Here is a 19,110-nt window from a genome sequence, read left to right as displayed (position 1 = left end):
CATGGCTAATTGACGAAACTTGTCCCTAGAAGGACTTAAAACAGCTAATTTAGATGAAAAGTTAAGATCACCTGTAAGTACAATAAAATGATGAAATGGAATACAAAACAATATACTTATTAATTTGAATATGATTACTGAATTAAAACAATTACAATGTTTAAAAATCAGTACGATTCTAGTTCATCTTTAACTAGTTAAGCTATGAATGGTCTTAAAATAAGATGGTAATGTGTTCCAAAGCTTACAGTTCCTATACTAGAGAAGGCTGTCTGTTAGTGACAAAACAAATCACATCAACTACTGTTATGGTTTATGAGGATGATTTGCATATTTTTGTTACATTTATTTTAAAACTATTCTTTTATATAATAACGTTTTGATTTAATTCCATCACTTGTAGTTGTTGACTCCACATTACAAAAAAATAGCTGTTTTATTACATTAAATACCAGCTAATAATGAAAGAAATGTCGACCTCTGGTGGCGAGGTAGCAGAGAACACATTTTGAAGGACATGGCAAAACCGATCATTTGATTGGTTAAAAAATTTGCTTCCTTTTGGCTGATTGGACAGCAACACTATCACGTGTTCGGAAATGCACCGGAGAAAAACGGGACACTGGGGACAAACGTGGGTAAACAATTTAGTTGTTTCACCATTATGTCCTTATTCCACTCTGTTTGTAGTGATATTTCAACCGTATGTCCGTTATTAGAAACATTGCTACTCGTGTCGTCGACATTAATAGCTACCCCCCTCTGGCTCTGTAAGCAGCATGTGAACTAAGACGCTAACATTAGCCGCTAACGAGTGTGTCAGCTGTCAACAAGCAGTCTGGCTGATTCATCACGTCCTTACTGATTAGTTATCGTTAGAAAAATGTACACATAAATATGTTTCACGTAGTGCAAAATGAAGTTGTACCGTTGGCGATTTCGCCACGCATGAAACATACCTCATGGTGTAGGGTAAAAAAAATTGCTCTGTTTTGTGAAGGTGATATTCTGTTACACCACTGGGGGGTGTATTAGATAATTTTTAATCTACAACGTACATGGTCAGACTCATAATTGATCTGGTGTGTTCGCCTCCGAATTGATCAGGTTTGTATTTCATTGCTTTAGTATTCACTTGGACAATGGCAGCTTCAAGGAAAGTGGGATCTTTGCGCCTGCCTCCGCTGCCCACTGTGGGTGAGCTGATAAAGCTGTACAACCTGCGAGCAGAGAAGCAGCTTTCCCAGAACTTTCTGCTGGACTTAAAGCTTACAGGTTAGTCTTTCAGTGTAACATGACGTAAAAGTGAATGAGATCCCGGCAGTGACGTGTGTTTTTGGTGATGATTTCAACCTTGTTTGTATAACACACTACCTTATTTTAAGGCATCAGAAGCAGCCTTAAAGTAAGGCAAAAGTAGCAGTCCTCTGCCAGAGGACACTAAGTTTTTTGAATGGAGGACTTGAAATGATAATTATGTCTTAAATGTGTGTAATTAAGCAATTAAACAGTCAGTTTTTTTTCGTCCTTAAGAGATCTTGTAGGAAAGTGATTTCAAGCTGCATTCAGCTAGGTTTAGTAATTCCTAAAAATATATATACCTTTTTAATTAAAAGAAGTGTTATTAGTTCAGTATGTCATTACTTAAGCTGGCATACTGCTGCACATAATGACTTTATTGTCTGTCCTATGCTTTCATCAATTTGGTCTGAAGTTGAGTTATTGTGCTGATGAGTTTGACAAACAACAGTGACAGTTTATATCCACTGCATCACAGGAAGTGTGAAATAAATGTAGTTTCACATATACTGACTCAAAATGTCTATGATTTTATTTAATGCTTAGTCGTGACATTGTATTTATTAATTTCAAATGGCAATTAAATCCTTATTTTTAGAAATAATTATGGAATGATTCATCATTTGATGTACTGCAGTTCTTTTGGCCTCAGAGCTCTCCTAATGAGAGGACTTGCTCAGGGATTTTTTTTTTTGCAACTCTTGAGAGCTATGGCGATAATATGATTATAAGTGATGCAGTGCAGGTCTGATCTGCTCTCTCGTCCTCTGGCAAGGTGATTGTTAGATTAATGTCTCTCTTCATCCGGCAGAAGCTTACCAGTATTGAAACGCCGGGCAGCATCAATCTTAATTTAGATGATAAAGACGTGATTAGAGACTGCATTGTTTGCATTTGGAGGCGCTGAGCTCATCTGAGGTAGCATAATGTGTATGTGTTTTAATTTTTGTTTGCCGAATCGTTACCTTTAATGTTTTCAGACAAGATAGTTCGCCAGGCCGGCAGTTTGACGGGTGCTCACGTCTGCGAGGTGGGTCCAGGTCCCGGTGGTCTCACCCGCTCCATTCTCAATGCAGAAGCGGCAGATGTGCTAGTTGTGGAGAAAGATTCACGCTTCATCCCTGGACTGAAGGTAAATTAAAACAACCTTTTGGCCGCTTACAGAGGGACTGTTTGAATGGCAGATTTAGTTATTAAAGATGTTGTTTCTCCAGCTGCTGTCTGAGGCGTCAGCAGGCCGGCTGAGGATCGTTCACGGAGACATTCTCACCTACAGGATGGATCGAGGATTCCCACCAGCTATCTCGAAGCCTTGGGAGGAAGGTGAGAGAAAAATAAAATGAAAAAAATAACAGCAGATGTTAGATTACTCTGGGTGAAATGTGTTTGTGTGACTTAAATGTTTGGTTCTGTCAAAGACCCACCAAACCTTCACATCATTGGGAACCTGCCATTCAATGTCTCGACCCCGCTTATTATCAAGTGGCTGGAAAATATAGCGGACAGGACGGGGCCGTTCACCTTCGGACGCGCCCGACTCACCCTCACGTTCCAGAAAGAGGTGGCAGAGGTGGGTGAACACATGTTGCTGCCTCTCATGGTGACAGAAATCACTTAAACACAGATTAAAAATAACAAAGCGACTATTATCAACAGATCTTTAACTTCAAGATCAATTTTCTTTGCGCCAACATATTTCACTTTGGCTTTGGATGACTTTATTTTTTATTTATTTATTGTTTTTCCATTTTAACATTTTTGTTCATACCAGCAGAGGAAAGCAGAGCGTTCTGTTTCTTGCTGTAACCCTGGCTACCTTGTCTCAAATTTCTCCAGAACATCCTTGAGTGGTTGAACCTTATTCAATCTCAGCAAATTTAACAAACCTAATTTATAATTTTGCCAAATGCATTTTTTTTTGTAGCTGATCTAGCACTTTGAGATTGCTGTCATATTTGCATTCTCTGATAAATCTATTTTAAAATGATAACTGCAACATGAAAAACTCACATCTTTGACCCCCTGGCATCCAGTCTCTATGCACAATTTTGATCTGCTGAGAATCCCTGGTCCGCTTCTGGAAAAAAAAAAAAAAAATCAACTCTGTAGAGCTTCGCAAAAGAAGGAAGCTTTAATCTTTCTAAAATTTCTAGTGGATGATTCTGCAAATTTTTGGATCTAATAATACAGGAGACCAACATCGCTAGGTTACATTTCATTTTAAACTGAGAAGTTGCCTTTGGACTGCAGAGTCTAAACAGTCCAGTCCTTTATTTATTTTTTCTAAGTGGCCCACGTAAGACGCCTTTGATGTCCGGAGACAGAACTCTGTGAACATCCAGCTTCTTTCTGACTCACCCTCCGACTTTACCGAAACATCTTGTTTTTCTCCCCTTCATCCAGAGGTTGACAGCCAGCACCGGCAGCAGACAGAGAAGTCGTCTGTCCATCATGGCTCAGTATCTCTGCACCGTCAAGAAGCGCTTCGTCATCCCTGGTCGAGCGTTTGTTCCCAAGCCAGAGGTAGGACTTTTAATTTATCCGGTAATCAGAAAAGGCCTCATCTGCTTACTGAGCGCTTTGGCTGCACAATGTATCTCAAACGTTTTGTCATTGCAATATCACTCTCTTCAGTTCGCATATGATGGTCAGATATAAGTACTGGCTCATTATTTAAATACCACAGATTGAGGCTCTCTATGTCTTCAATTTATTTAGTGAACCTTGTGATTTGATGCAACATATAAACGAAGTCATTAAAAAACTACAATTAACTTTGACAAAGCAGCAGACGCTGGTCAGAAAGAACTTTTTCACTCAGGCTTTGTGCTTACAAGGAAAATTTCAGATTTTATTTTATAAGTGGGATACTTATCATCTGGTTATTTTCTGTTTTTTGTTATCTCGCACAGTTCCACAATATAATGCATATCATATTTTCTCAACATCATGCAGCCCTATTCAGCACAAACCTTTTTTTGGTTTTGGTTCTGATTGAGGTGTGGCAGATAAAACAGTCTGGCTACATATATGCATCTGTGATCCCATGCATAATTTAAAGGTGAAGCTAAAATAAAATGTCTTTGGTATATCACTGTCTGAGAGGTGGCAGCTGGCAGATTTCTCCCCCCGGGTGACACTTGGTTCTGCTCATATGGACCCACATTCCCGTCAGAGCCCCTCATCTCATCCCCATTACTCTTCTCCTTTCTCTCTCCTTCTTGCTTTTGGGCCTCATTCGGTTTTAAATCAGTGTTTTCTCTCTTCCGTCTCTGGACGCTTTCTGAGTTGTAATGATGCCTGGTGGGTATTTGAGATGTGGCACAATCTCCCTGTTCCATGTAATGAGAGCCTTGTTCTTTTTTTAGGCCCAATATCTCTGTCTTTATCTTTTCACCCACACAGATGTCTCAGTGGCAAAAGAAAGACGATATGGCTTATGTAACATGAGACTTTTTCTTTTAATCAGTGGCAGAGGTTTTTTTTTTTTTTTTTCCCAGGACCAGGGAATCCATTAAGAAAATACAAGCCTTCATGTTGGTGAATAAAGAGTTCTTCAGAGAGATATTTTGAATCCTAGACAAAAGTCTTTAGGAAGACTCCAGGGGGCTCATCGACATTAATGCAAATGATGTAGAAAAGCCTTGGCACAAGTGAAACCACATATGTATTGTCTTGGATCAAGCAGATAGGTGTCAGGTGGTCCCTTAAAGACGGGGAAGTTCTTTAGGAGTCCTACTCAAGGTAAATATTTAATCTCCCGCAAAGAGTAAAACGCAGCAGAGTGTACGGGCGCCGCACTGATTGTTCATTCTCTTAGAAGAGATTCCAATGATTATTTCATCACCCTCTGCTGTCTCGTTTCTCCGTTTGTTCTCTCTTGAGCATCTCATTTTTCCCTGTTTGTCAAACCGCAGCTTAGCGGTACTGGATCACGCTTGTTGGCACTTTGAAATATTTACTCAGGGTTACATGTTGACTCTCACATGATGAACAGTCCACATATGATTTTAAATCCTTTTGTTTAATGTTTTGACTAAAATCAAATTATATTTGAATTCGTTTCTTTTTCATATCCGTGTGTAAATTTTCAACTCTTGGAGAAAAAACTTATTGAAGATCAAAACTTTTGCTCTCTTCACAGCAAAGATAGCATCTGTTCACAGCATGACGACAGGATGGAGACTGATCCACATTTAAAGAGAACCTTTGGACTTTTAAAAAGCAAAGGATTTTAAAGCACTATTTGATATTCATGATAATCTGATGGTTGATCTTTTGTTGCTTCAAGAAGGCCAATGCATTTCATGTTTTGGATCCTACTGCTTTGGTTAACTCAAACATTAATTTATAAAACAAATTGGCTGCTTTTTAGAATATTTTTGCCATTAAACTTAATTTAATACCCAGAGGTCACACAGATGAGCCCCTACATTCCTGCAGTGTAACTGTTTTTTTCATTATCTATGTGAAAGGCAAGAAAATCTCAAACTCTGACTGAGTTTTCCTCACTATGGGATGGTTACTAAACATTCATCGTTGCCACTGCTAAATCAGCACCTTGCGTGTTCCAGGCTGTCTATTCCTGATAAGTGTTTTAATGGTCGAATTAATATCATTAGACCAGATGATCGCTCTTTGATGAGCAGAATTCCTGCTGCTTATGCCCTATAAAAGATCAAGCATGACGTTTTTTTATTTTTTATGTTGTCCCGTCAACAGCACACAAAGCCCCTCTTTGATATAATGTCATGCAGTATTATTCATAAAAAGTTCAATGCCTCTTTGTTGTTTACTGCTGCACGCCAGTGTAATCATACAGAATTGCAGGAACAGTAAAAATGTCCTGCCTGGTTTATGGAAGAACATTAAAAGGTGCAAGAAGAGAACCGATAAAGTCTGTGACATGCAGAAACAAGAGCCGTCTGATCAAATTCTTTTATCTTAATGAACACCAAGAAGCATATCAAAGGTGTGTGTACAGATTGTTGCAAAGCAGACACAATATTAAACCTCTGAAGTGAACATTGACGTAAATATACTACAATGCTTAACTATTAAGCTATTATATTAAATGTTTAATTAAAGCAAGTGTTCACATCATTAGAATAATTTATTAAAATAAAATGCATGCTTTTATGATTGTAGTTTTTAAATATGTCCTAACTGTTAATGAACTAAAAGAATGTGTGTGGGGTTTTTTTTTTTATTATTTTTATTTAGTTAGTTTATAAACCAGCCTCACTGGCAACAATTTGACCTGCAATACTTGATGTATAAAAAGTAGAATAAGATTGTATTTGTTGGGTACTGTTGTTGTTTTTAATGCTCTTGTCATAAAGAAGCACAATATCTACCATTGCTGTTCTTTATGAAGTTATCCATCCATCCACTGGTCTGTGCTGGTTCGTGTGTGTGTCTGAAACATCCTGCCATGTGCTTTTAACTTTGCCCAAATTAAATTTTCATTATTGAGCTCCTCTACAGCCAGATGCTCTGTTTTACCATTAAAAACTGCAAGGAGCAGCTCAGCTAAGCCAAGACAGGGAACTCAAGAAAGAAAACAATCCAGTGAAGGGCAAAATCTCTTTTTATGTGTACTCTTTGGGCTATTACTGCTCTTTGCTTTCTCAGGCTGTGTAAAGGTGTTATTGAACCACGTATCTATAGATAATACGTCAGCTTAGAGGTCTAATTGTAGGTATTATCTCTCTCCAACGGAAACACAGGGATCACTGACTGTGTTAATGAAGAGGAATTTATGCAAACCAAAGCACAATTACCAAGGTTTTCCCTTTCCTTGTAATTTAATCGTCATGAGTTCAAGCTTTGTGTTAGTTATGTCTGCCCTTTATGTTCATGTCAGGCCAATCATACAGATTAAATAAATTAAAATATTAATGAAAAGTTCGTTCATTTCTGTAATTCAGAAAGTTCAGATATCTGTTCATTTTGAAGAACGTGGGTCGCATCTTTCCGAATCCCAGTCCAGTATCTAAAAAATGTTGAAGAAGACCAACAAAGAGGGCTTTAACACATAAATATGTTATGACATCTATAAGAAAGCAAGCCTCAGGAGGTCATTGCTAAAGCAGCTGGTTGTTATTACATTGTTGTATGTAAAGTTGAGTGAAAGGGGGGAAAAAGGGGTATATAAAGGTACTTCTTAATTTATGTCAGTCTTAGCCTTCAGCTGGTGTTGAATCATACACTGGTACTACTGTCTTTACGGTTCACTGCACTTCACCTGTCACCAGCAGTTCTAACTTGGATGAGTGTAAGCACGGGTAGTTTAACCTGCAGACGAGAAGCTCTGCCAAAATTAATCTAGCTTGGACAAAGATAAAAATTCCTCTGTCCTACAGAAAAACCAGAGAACTGCAAGAAACTCAAATTTATTGACAGGCTTCTGCATATTTTTAACATTTTGTCCCTCGTTCTGGCCTTCAGTCTCTGACCTCCTCCGCTGCAGTCACCAGAAACAATCTTTGAATAGGTCTCTTATGAAATAAGCCATATAAGGTGACATGGTGCACGCATGGCTATGTGGAAAGTGTGATTAAAAACCTTTGAAGTGATTCAGTGCTGTATAATGAAATCAACAATGAGTCACGTTGAGTTGCTGAAAAAGCTGCCGAATGACAGCCTGGTGGGGGAAAAATAGCTTGAGCTGAAGGAGGGAAAGAGGACGGTTGTCGTTTGATTGGCCGGTTGATTCGAAGGTAGAGGAGCTGACCAGTTCCGCCTAATGAGACAGGGAAATGTTGCATCTATTTTACATCAGCCACTGCTGGGTCTGTACTGATGAGGGTTGAGGAGATCGGCTCTTATCCTGTCTGCTTAATTTGTCCCTTCTGCCCCAGAGTGCAGCGCGCTCCTTGTGTCACATTGAGTGACAGAGAACGCCCTTGACGTTTTCCAGGGAGCATCGAATGGCTACTTTGATGTTGCTTAAATTGCCTTGAAGTTCTACTTCTTCCCATAATCTCACCCTCCTACTTCTATTAAGTTACTCTGCTTCTTTTAATTTTCACTCCGACGTATATGAGCACTTCCCTGAATTTTATATGCTTATATTGAACTTTTTTTTTTTCTTTACATCTCATAGGAAGAGCTATTTTTCAGACTTTACTTAATTCGTCATGTGAAATTTATAATCATGTGAGAGGTCAAGGAGTTTTTGAGTGCATACTGCCATCAGGCATTTTCATCTTGAGTGTGAACACCCAGCCATGCAGAATCATCCTCCAGGAAAGATTTGATTATGTCTCAATGTGCCCGTCTATAAATACATCGCCGGCTTCTTTGCTTGTTGGTAGAATTGGAAAATAAAGGTGTCGAAATGACAAAGTTACTGAACCTGCTGTCGCTGGGACTAAATATTATGTAGTTGGGTATTCGTTGTAGATGGTGAGAAAGTAAGCTAGCTTCTTTGTAAATCACATTTCAGCAACCAGGAAATTCAAAGTGCTTTACATAATAAAACTTCAACAGGAAACATTACAATGAAGGTAAACGGTGAGATAGGTAAAGTTTGCTAGTCCATGATAGGGCATAAAAGATTTATTTTTATTTTTTTCAGAAAGCATGAAGTATACATATGTATTTCATCCTGTTTTACTTTAATGTTCCTAAATAAAATAAGCTTCTAGACAAATCTAGTGTCAAACGTTTAGAAATATCTGCCCAGTCCTCTATGCAAAATAACTGCAGCTCAGTCAAGTTTGATGGAGGGCGTCTGTGTATGTTTATCTTTGTTGACCTGTAGGAAGATTAGCTTTACCGTCCCTGCATCAGAAAAGCATTCCCACAGAATGATCCTGCCACCACTTTTCACAATCTGAAAGGTGGGTAAAGGTGATGTACAGTGTTAGTTTAATTCCACACTAAACCTTTGCATGTAGCTCCAATAGTTCCTTCCACTTAGTAATTGTTCAAACTTTTTTTTTTGTCATTCACCTACAGTCCCAGTATCATGTATTAAGGTTTGCAAGTTTAAAAATAATTGTGGAAAAAGGACGTTGTTTGAGTTGAAAGAATGCAGGGATGGAAATTACTTACATGTGATGTATGTGACAAAACAAATCCAGGAAAAGGAAAAGTGCTTCTTCATCCACGCCAGTACAGAGCAACAAAAGACAGATTGGTGACAGAGATGGATCTGAAGGGAAAGTGAGGCGTACCTCTAGCAGATGGTTGTCTGCATGTCTCTGAATAATGGCTGCATCAGCCGTCACCCACCAGCTAACAAGAGGAGAGCCCTGCAGATGTTGGCCTTGTACGCAGTCGTTTACCAAGAGCACAGGCCAGATGAGCTGAGCTTGATTAAATTGCATTGAGCATCTGTAATGTAATAACAGGGAGAGTTTGAGTCTCTGCAAAATCCATCCATATCCTTCTGCAGCTTTAGTGTTTATTTTCCTGTTTAAATTTTATCCTGAATCGGAGGACACGCTTTTGTGTTGCTGAATCCAATCTAGCTCAGTCCGGTAAAACTCACTCACAGTGATGGATCTCTTCTGTGCGACCTTTTGCAGCCCACCAGCAGGAGCAGCAGAGGTGAAAATTGACTCTGAGGAACTGAACTGCTTTCTAGTCTCCTCCTCACGCGCTATTCGTCTACTTCTATTCATATCTCATAAACGGAGTCAAATGAATCTTTCCTCCAGAGAATTGAGGAAAAAATGTTTCAATCACTAGTGCCAGAGGGGAAAATGCCAGAAGAGAGTGTCTTAAGTCATTCTAGACCAAGGGTAAACTAGACCTAAAAATACTCGGCCTCCTCCACTTCTCTTCTGAAACAAAATGCAAAGGTTGGCATAGCTGGTTTATCACCTCTCCAGAGACGCTGCTCCTAATGAACCATGCAGTTTGATCCGAGTTAGTGCTCACTTTAGGATATTAAGCTCTGTGTAGTTATTGATCATGCAGGATGCAAGCATGTAGAAGATTTATAAAGCTGTAAATGAGCAGCGCAGTGCTTAAAAACGCTTTAGGAAATGAAGTGCGTAAAACAAGTAGGTACTAGTTAAAAAAAAAAAAAAATCCCTCTGCCCAGAAACATTTTTTATCTCATTCTGTGGGATCCCCAATGCCTTCCCACACAAGAAGGGAAATATAGTCACGGCACCGAGTTTGGTGCGCTGCAAACGCTTGAATGGTGCAAAGTCTAAAGCACAAAAACACAAGTACAATAGAAAAAAGCTGCAAACACAGAAAATGGAAACCAGAAGGAAATGCAGCAAATCTGCTGTTTGCACCTGTCGGCCAACGTACCGCCCAGTGGGATGTGCTCAGATCACCTCCAGAGGTTTTTCTCCAGGAAACATCAAATAATTAAAAAAATGCATAAACAGCAGTTGACAATTTTTTTTCCTGTTAATACAGGCAAGCTGAATGTGTTTCAGCAAAATCAGGTGCTTGAAACACCTCAGTTAGCTCCATTTGACAGCAGTGACTCAACTTTTACTGGGTTGAGACCAGTGTCATTTCAACCATTTTTTTTGTCCGGAATCTTGATCTTTAAGTCAAGAACGAGACACCAGCATAAATCAACTCTGCTTGAAGCAGAGACTGAACCGTGACCTAAACGGAGCAGGTAAACTCTGTCTGGGCCTTAGTGGAGCTGACTCTCATCCCCTCGAATGCCGACTGCTGAAGGTCACGGCGTGAAGACCCTCTCTGAAGGACATTGTCTGTATAAAGTAATGGTGCGATCCCAAACTTCAGACGACTACGGCAACAAGCAACCAAAACAGAACTCCTAAATGCTGAACCCATGTGCTGAAACCTGAATTAAATCATAAAATCCCTTAACTCTATGAGCAACGATGCACTAAAGATGAGTGGATCTGGTGGGAATCCGATTGAGTTTCTCTTCCAAACTTAATTTAAGCAGTGCATGATCTTTATATTGATCAGCATCATTAATGAAATTGATTAGAAAATGGTGAAGCCTTCTACACCTTTCAAGCGTTTAGCCGCCTCCTCCTTCATCTTGCAGAAATCCTCACAGCCGCGCTCACTGCCCGGGGCTCAAAGCGGAGATATTGAAAGGCCTTCTTTGAACTGTCAGCCTGTATTGTTTTCCTACGAGCTCTGCTTTTGTCATCCCCGTAGCTTTTTACTGCCTTTGTCAGCAGTTTACTGCTCAGCCAAGGTCGTTGCTATTATTCCAGCAGCCTCGTGTGAACGTCGGGACCACAACAGAGCTGCTCTGACAATGGAAGGTCATTTCCCCCTCAGCGCCGATGGCGGCTTTATGCCTCCAGTGCAAACATTCATGAGCATAACCGCCTCACCAGAACAAAAAGACGCACATTAAGGTTGGCGACGTACTGCTGCCATTCGGTGCTCAGTTTATTTTTAGGAATTGGGGTGTGTTTTAAGTGCCACTTCCACTCGCTTTTGTCACATTAATGCCAAATAGTCTTCTTTTCTTTCTTTTTTCTTGTGGTGGGATGACTGTTGACTGAGTCAGAAAGGTCGCCCAAATAATCTGAATGTTAACATGGAAGAAGACCTCGAGCTGAAGGCTGTATCCTAATTAACCCGTGCGTGGTGCAGAGGAGCGCTCGCATTCTCTCGCTCTCTCGTCTAAAACCAACTTCCCAAATCTTTCATAGTGACAACTCTGGGTGAAACCCTTTGATGAGAAATGTAGGTTAAATACACAGAGAAGCAGATCCTATTAGCGCTTCCCCACAAGAGGAGCAGATATTTGATGCATAGTCTTGTTGCGTAACGAAGAGGAGTGGGTGCATGAGAAAGAGATCCTTTAATAATCCATGGTATTTTCCTCACTTGGCGAGTAATGAGGAGACTCCAATCAGTTTTAATGAAATGTCCAGATTCTAACTAATTTAATAGAGGCTCCACCGGCTGCAGGACAGAGGAATTAAAAATCAAAGTCTGCATGTCTCAAGTTATTTTAATGCCTCATCGGTTATACACTTTACTCATTCAAAGAGATATTTTAGCATTTTTGCCTCGTGTTTTTAGTCCTATCTTTCTCTAAAAACACACCAAAAGAATATTAACCTATATTGCTTGATGATATCCAGTAAAGTTTGTGTTCATATGAATATTTGTGGGGGGGCGTTTCCAATATTACCTTTGTTACTGAGTCTTTAAGTAGGATACAAACAAAATTGATATTCAGAAACAATTTCCTAAGAATTGGATGGATATTATTAAAGATAAAGAAAATATAAGTTTTGAAATGCCTGCATTTTATTTTAAAAATTCTCATGCTTCTTTCATTGCTTGTGATAGACCGACAGAGAGATGTGTATTATTACTAGTAGTGCTAGTAAAATAGTATTAGGAACAATGCTTAGTTTTCTATTTTTAATATTAATTGAAAAAAAAAAAAGAGGAAAAGTAAGACTGTATGCAGAAAACTCGCATGCAGTAGAGGAACAAGCAAACTGTGTACAAAGACCAAAAAATATTTGATGTCTTAACCCAGTTTCTTTAAACTCTGGAAAATGACAGCCTCTTTCTGCTTAGTAGCTGTAAAATAGGAATTTGCCTTTTTTATAGTTTCTGATTGCCTACTATTCAGTAGAAATAATCATAAATGCGTGTCTTTTATGCTGCAGCTGCCGTGCCATTAAATGACGATGATATAAAATCTCAAATTAAGGACTGTATTTATTAAATATCTTGAGGCAAAATTGCAGGAGCTGCCCGACTGGCACTAATACAAAATGGGACAGACGGAGTTACATTTGTCATTTAAAAAGAAACAATGGTATCGCCCTTCTTATCATGACTTGCATGTTATTGATAAAGTCATTAATTTTGGGGGTCTTAATGTTTCACTTTTGTATTAGTTAATGCCCTCATTTAATCAAACGGTAGCAGGAAATGCTTCTGGGAGTTATATTAGATAAATCTTTTCTTTGAAAAGCTTTTCGTGCGCAATTGCATTTTATGGATGCCTCTTTGAATTTAAATTTATGGTGTAGTTATTTCTTTGATGCTGCATTTGTTAAAAAAAAAAAAAAAAAAAAAAAAGAAACAGCTTCCTGTTTCCTGTCAGAATAGGCTGGAGCATCCTGCAATCTTCCTGGCTTGGGAGAAGCTGAGCGCTTCTGAATCAAAAACACAGATAATACCAGAGCTGTATGCTTTCACAAAATAGTTTTATTGGTAAAAAATAGAACTACTTGCACAAGCACATTGAGACAACTGTATCAGAACTTGTGAACTGCTCATCACAAATAGGCTCTGGCAAAGTAAGAAGTGCTAAAGCATTCACAAAAATAAGCTGCAGTTATCAAAGTAATAAATCCAACATCTCGGTACAGTATAAGCAGAGAGTTGTAACTCTGTAGACTTTAAGGACCTAGTCACATTGCACTCTGGCCATTTATAAGCAAATAAAATTGCGTGCTGATGATTAAGCTGCACAGCCACTAAAAATATCTCTAACTGGTATTTCCCTGCTGAATCCCATCAGTCAGAAATTGCTCTCTTTTTTTTTTTTTTTTTGTCCAGAGTGCCCACTTGTGTTATGTATTGATACTGGTCCAGAGAGCCTGGAATGCTCATTCATTTGAACCAAACTGCTGTCGAATAGAAACACAAATAAAAAGTGCACTGAGTAGTCTTCTTATAAAGAAGATATGGCATGAACGTGGTATTTTATCTTCGACTGAAACAATCTGAAGGATGACAAATCCTCCTAATAAACAAACAAAACACCGTTAAAGTCACAGACACTTGTGTACAGTCGTCACAGACCAACACGGAATCATATTTCCTGATATAAATACATTTTTAAAGCCCCACACTTGGAGTGCCTTGAGAAAGTATTCATGCCCTATGAGCATCTTATCTTTTCTTTGTCTTACATTTCACCAGAAACCTCCATGCATTGAATCTTGTGCTAAACAAAGTGGAACATGATTAGGAAGGGTGCATGGGTTTGAAACATGTTCGTATATAAAAACAGTTTAAACACACTGCAAACAGAATTTCTAATGGCTTTCTTCAGGCGTCTGTAGATTACTCTCAATGGAATGGATGGGCCTCTTGGCTGCTTTTCTGATTAATGCTAACAGGAAAACAGGAAATGATGCAAGGGTGCTACTATTGTTGAATATTACGATTGACAATATCAATTACATTATTCCAAAACTCCAAAATATTGCAGCCAGCAGCTCTATGCAGTTGTGAAATTGCACGTGGTTTTGACTCAGGACTTTGCAGCGCTGCTTTCCTTACCCAGCCAGCTAGACTGGTGCACCATTTCTTGGCAGACTGCAGTCACAGTCGTTCCATATTTTTCCATTTTGAGATAATGGACTGAATGTTACTCTGAGACATTCAAAGCTTAGGTTGTCAAAAGTGCTCCGTTATACCTACGTGAGTTCCTTGGTCTCACATAAAGATAAACCTCACACAACATCTGCATGTTGTGCAGAGGCACAACATGATCATTAGGAAAAATGATCATGATGATTATCATTCCTAATGATCATCATTAGGAATGATAATCCTTAGGAATCATCACTCATAATGATTCTATTTACTCTTATTACATAAAAGCCCAGTAAAATACTTAGAAATTTGTGGTTGCAGTTAAAGGGGTAGGAATACTTTTACAAGACACCGTGGAGTCTTGCTGTGCTTTGAGGGGAACGAGGAATAAAATAACCCTCGAAAGCTGCAAAGGACTGTACACAAGCATCTAGTCTGGCAGAACAAATCTCAAATCCATAAAAGATTTTAAAATGTAAAATTCATAGAAAAATAAACAGAAAAATTCCAGATATTAAAATTTGTCATCATGAGACAATTTGGCACATTCTCAAACACATAATGTGTCAGTATTAGCTGATGACATGGCACATTCTTTACTAGTTTTATTGCATTTATCAGTAGTGGTGCCTGGGCAGTGTGTTACTGTCAGGTGGCCAGCTCTGACACGTGCCAGTTCGAGCCCTGCAGGGCTGCCGAGGTTGCCAGCGGCGCCCACTGAGGAGCCCGTGGTGTGCTGGCAGCCGCCTGCAGGTGGCAGGCTGCGCTCAGCCATCTGCACTTCCCCAGGAAGCTGCATGCTTATGAGAGAAAAGGAGAGAATGTGCAGTTCTATACATCCCTGCCTGCACCATGCACAAAACACAATATTCCTGTGCTCAGAGTCAAAGTGTAGACTCGCCCTGAAATATAACCACGAAAGCGTAGCCCTGCAAATGACACATGAGTAGGTACGTGTGGGTGGCAATTTGGTGGGAGAAGCGTGTGTGCCTGGTGTGGATGTGCGTTTGAGGAGGACACGCTTTCAGCATGCATCAGCGTTCCCTCGTCAGGGATCACATCCATGTGACAGCTGACACAAACAGGCCAGGGTGAATGAGTTGGAAAGGAGGAAAAGAAAAAAAGGCAAAGAAAACAGGAGCGACTGGTAGGAGTGCGAGGAACAGTGGGACTAGTGGGACAGTGAAGTGGACGCAATTTAAGACCGAGAGCTTCTGCAGGTGAAGACTGGTAACATATGCGCCTCGCTGCTGACGCACTTGGAAAACAAGTCACATATGGAGAATGACTCAAAGCTTTTTTAGTCGTCTGCCACATGGCTATCCACTTGACTCAAGGAGCCTCTCGTTATCTTCAAGCGTTTTCCTGCGATGCTGGACCATTAAATGCTGATATGATGAGGGAATGGTTAAAAAAAAAATGTTGCAAGGAAGAAAGTCTTCTGAAAGCTTCTGCACAGAGATTCATCTGAAGAAACTGAAAGCAGGAGGATTTGACTGCATGAAAGGATGCCCCTGTCTAAAAGAACTTCTGTGACTGACAGATAATAAAGATGTTTAAACGGGAAACCTGTCTCCATGGCAGTGAAGAGGCGGTTGACGAGTGAAAAGCACATGTGAAAAGCCTCTGAATGTTTACGATGCACATGAAACAAGCGCACAAAAATCATGCATGTGGTGTGGGTGTAAACGTCTACAATGGATTGTTGCAAAAGACGGGCTGCACAGGTCGATTGTGTCTGGTCGGGAAACATGAAAACGTCCATTCATCTGAAGCGATTAGACGTTTTTCCTGCAAAATTTCTCTCCCTTTCTCCCGCATCTCCACCTGCAGAGTGATGTGCGGCCATCTGTCTGTCTGTCCGTCTTGTCTTTGTTGGACGCAGCCAGCAGCCCCACATCCTCTGCTCCTGACAGTCCTCTTTGAACACTTCCAGCAGGGTTAATGTTTCTACAGCTTTGTTTTCAGGCACAGGCATTGTGTGGTTCAGTCGCTCTACCAGGCATTCCAACGTTTTAATACGCAAACAGGCTCCACACGGCATGCTTTAGAGGCAAAAAATATCAACATCCTTCTAGTAACTAACAAAAATATTACCTTTTTTAATTTCCATCAATTCAAGGTTGCATTCTAGGAGATATGTATACTAAAAAAATAAAATAAAATGGCTTGCTATGGAAGGGGTTTTACTTTCGGCTCTCTGGTGTTTATATTGCCTATTTAGTCAAATAAAGCGGGGAGGGGGGGTAGATCATTATGAATGATTGTAAATAGCAGCTAAATGATTGCTTATTTCTATTTAAAGCTTTGGTGAGGAGGGGGGGTGGGGGCAAAAATCTACACAGACGACTTTCTTATTTGCGTAATCCGTTTCCCGGGAGCGCTTTCTGTGATTTACTGATGAACAATCTGCATTTTGTTGGGAGCTTCCTTCCATTCTGCAGCATGAATCCTGCCTCCTTTCACATTTGCGCTGTTTCCTACGAAGGCGCTGCTCAGGGAATACCTCCACCGCTTGTGCTTGCAAAACAGACAAAAAGGAGACAAAAATGAATTCAAAGTTGTTTCCCTCCTCTCGCAGCTTTCAGTACGGCCCGACGTACGGATTTAACTGTGACGGTTTTCTCCCTCAGGCTTGCCTCCCTATAGCTGCTGCTTTATTACACGTAGTCCTGCAGGCTGTAGCCAGTCTTGTTGTCTAAAGGGGAGAGAGAGCAGTACTGGTGCTGGAGCTCCTGCTGCTGCTGGAGCAGCTGTTGCTGCTGCTGCTGGAGCAGCAGTTTGTCCGGCGGAGGAAGCAGAACCAGGTCCTGAGGGCCGTGTCTCTTCCCCGGGCAGGACATGCAGAATATGGACCCTCCGACAAAAAGGAAGCCTGCTGAAACAAAGGCCACGTACACGGCACCCCCGGGCTCAAACTTATTGCTCTCGGGCACGCTGGAGTCCAAGAAGTTTGTGATGACCTCCTTGGTAAACCAAGAAGCGGGCACCAGACAGAGAAAGCCAGCAGTGACGAAGCAGCCGCCGCTGGCGATGGCGGCGTGTCGCTTGGAACGGCGTCCGCCTCCCCAGCGTGTGCATTTCAGCCCCAGAGAGGCAAGGCAGAGGCCCATGGCGGCCAGCACGCAGCAGAGCACCATGGTGGTGCGTGCAGTCTGCAAGTACGCAGGAAGGGAGAGCACCGAGTACTTGAGCGTGCAGCTGAACATGCCGGTGCTGTACCAGGTGCAGTCCATCCACAGCCCCTGCATCTGGGAGATGGCCGTGATGATGTTGGAGCCCACATCCGCGCTGACCTTCCAGTTGGGCAGCAGGGTAGCCACAGTGGCGCCCATAATGCCCAGCAGTGCCAGGACAAATCCAAATATCTGCATGCCAGTGGATGCCATGCTCCTCTTCTGAGTCAGTGCTGCCGCCTCAGCCGTTCTCGTCTTCAGGCAGCATCCACCCGGCGCCAGCCAGGCTCGTCGACCCCTCTGCCTTTCTTAACCTCTCTTCTCCAGCCAAAGCTCCACTGGACTGGGGTAGAGAGAGCAAAATGAGGAAGTGACTTGCACTATATCTTATTTCTCATCTTATTCGCCTCACACATGCAGAGGCTGCAAACAAAGGAGAGCATGGCTCTAAGGTGGAAGACGCTGACTCTGGCTGACAGTAGGTAATCAAAACACTGGACTCTGCTGCGCTTTCTCTTCTCCTAATCTTTAACAGCCACATAGTCTGGAGAGTGAGGAAGGAGTTGTGGTATTTGCATTGCAACAGCTATCTGGACTTAAAGCTGCAGTGTCCTCACCTTATCTAGCTGTACGATTTATACTTTATTCTCTGAAAACCAGTTTTCCTCAAGGTGAGGTGTCACAATAAGTAAGCTGAATATACATGTCTTATTTTATTTAGGAGGAAATAATTTTTGTTTGTATTGTTAATAAAAACAATTCCTCTGTTCTTTGTTTTTTTTTTTTTTCTTTTTTTTTTTTTTTTTTAAATCCGATGATGCGATGTTACAATAATTTCTTACCCTGGCTGGTGCAGAGCTGGAGCGGACGCGTCACGTTTTTAGCAGTAATTCCCGTAAACACGCACTGAAACACGGCAGGCTGCTGAGGTGAGGGGGCGAGGAGGACGGCTCAGTCCGGACCACCGATCCATTCAAGCCATCCATTTCCTTAGCAACAGCGCGGGGAGAGACCACACAGGCTCGACCGGAGCCTGTGAGAAAGTGACCGTAGCGCCTCCGCCGCCTCTTCTCTCCTAGCGCGACTCTCTCTCTCTCTGTCTCTCTCTCTCTCTCTCCCTCCCCCCTCACCGGTGTGTGTATGAAAGAGAGGGAGCGCGGTCTGCCTCACAACTTCATCAGTGATTACACAGCAATGCGCCCTAATCACTACACGCAGTGCGTGAGCCGCGTCTCAAACCGATTAACTGCTGCTTTAGTTGAACCGTTTCTACAACCTTTTACCGAACGGCGGACGTTGCTGCTTATTAATGTTCAACTTTTAATCCGGTTTAACATTTTTGTATTAAAAAAAATAAATAAATAAA

The 19,110-nt window shown here is 41.0% G+C and overlaps 2 protein-coding genes across 3 annotated transcripts in view; one reads left to right on the top strand and one right to left on the bottom strand.

Annotated features, from left to right (window-relative positions):
- Window positions 1-569: 569 nt before the first annotated feature.
- tfb1m (transcription factor B1, mitochondrial) overlaps window positions 570-19,110 on the top strand; it is a 32,531-nt gene continuing 13,990 nt past the window's right edge. Inside the window, exons 1-6 of one of the 2 annotated variants that reach the window (XM_015013588.2) lie at window positions 570-634; window positions 1,129-1,275; window positions 2,280-2,431; window positions 2,514-2,622; window positions 2,718-2,869; window positions 3,703-3,822. In XM_015013588.2, coding sequence (XP_014869074.2) covers window positions 1,143-1,275; window positions 2,280-2,431; window positions 2,514-2,622; window positions 2,718-2,869; window positions 3,703-3,822 — 666 coding nt within the window. In that variant the 5' untranslated portion in view covers window positions 570-634; window positions 1,129-1,142. Of the gene's footprint in view, window positions 639-1,128; window positions 1,276-2,279; window positions 2,432-2,513; window positions 2,623-2,717; window positions 2,870-3,702; window positions 3,823-19,110 lie in introns of both variants that reach the window. The other variant, XM_015013589.2, reaches the window with a different exon arrangement.
- On the bottom strand, window positions 15,857-18,082 carry LOC106933986 (claudin-20). Its single transcript, XM_015013590.2, has one exon. It carries the CDS (start codon window positions 17,955-17,957, stop codon window positions 17,229-17,231), a length of 729 nt encoding a protein of 242 aa, XP_014869076.1. The 5' UTR covers window positions 17,958-18,082; the 3' UTR covers window positions 15,857-17,228.

This window comes from Poecilia mexicana, unplaced genomic scaffold, assembly GCF_051168715.1.
Source record: "Poecilia mexicana isolate PSO_F unplaced genomic scaffold, ASM5116871v1 scaffold_22, whole genome shotgun sequence".
In the NCBI taxonomy this organism is placed as follows: Eukaryota; Metazoa; Chordata; class Actinopteri; order Cyprinodontiformes; family Poeciliidae; genus Poecilia; species Poecilia mexicana.
The sequence above is the reverse complement of the archived record's forward strand: the minus strand, read 5'-3'. Positions and strand labels throughout refer to the sequence as shown.

Bases quoted from the DNA above. Each gene is read 5' to 3' on its own strand.
- LOC106933986 (XM_015013590.2), bottom strand. From the start codon at position 17,957: ATGGCATCCACTGGCATGCAGATATTTGGATTTGTCCTGGCACTGCTG.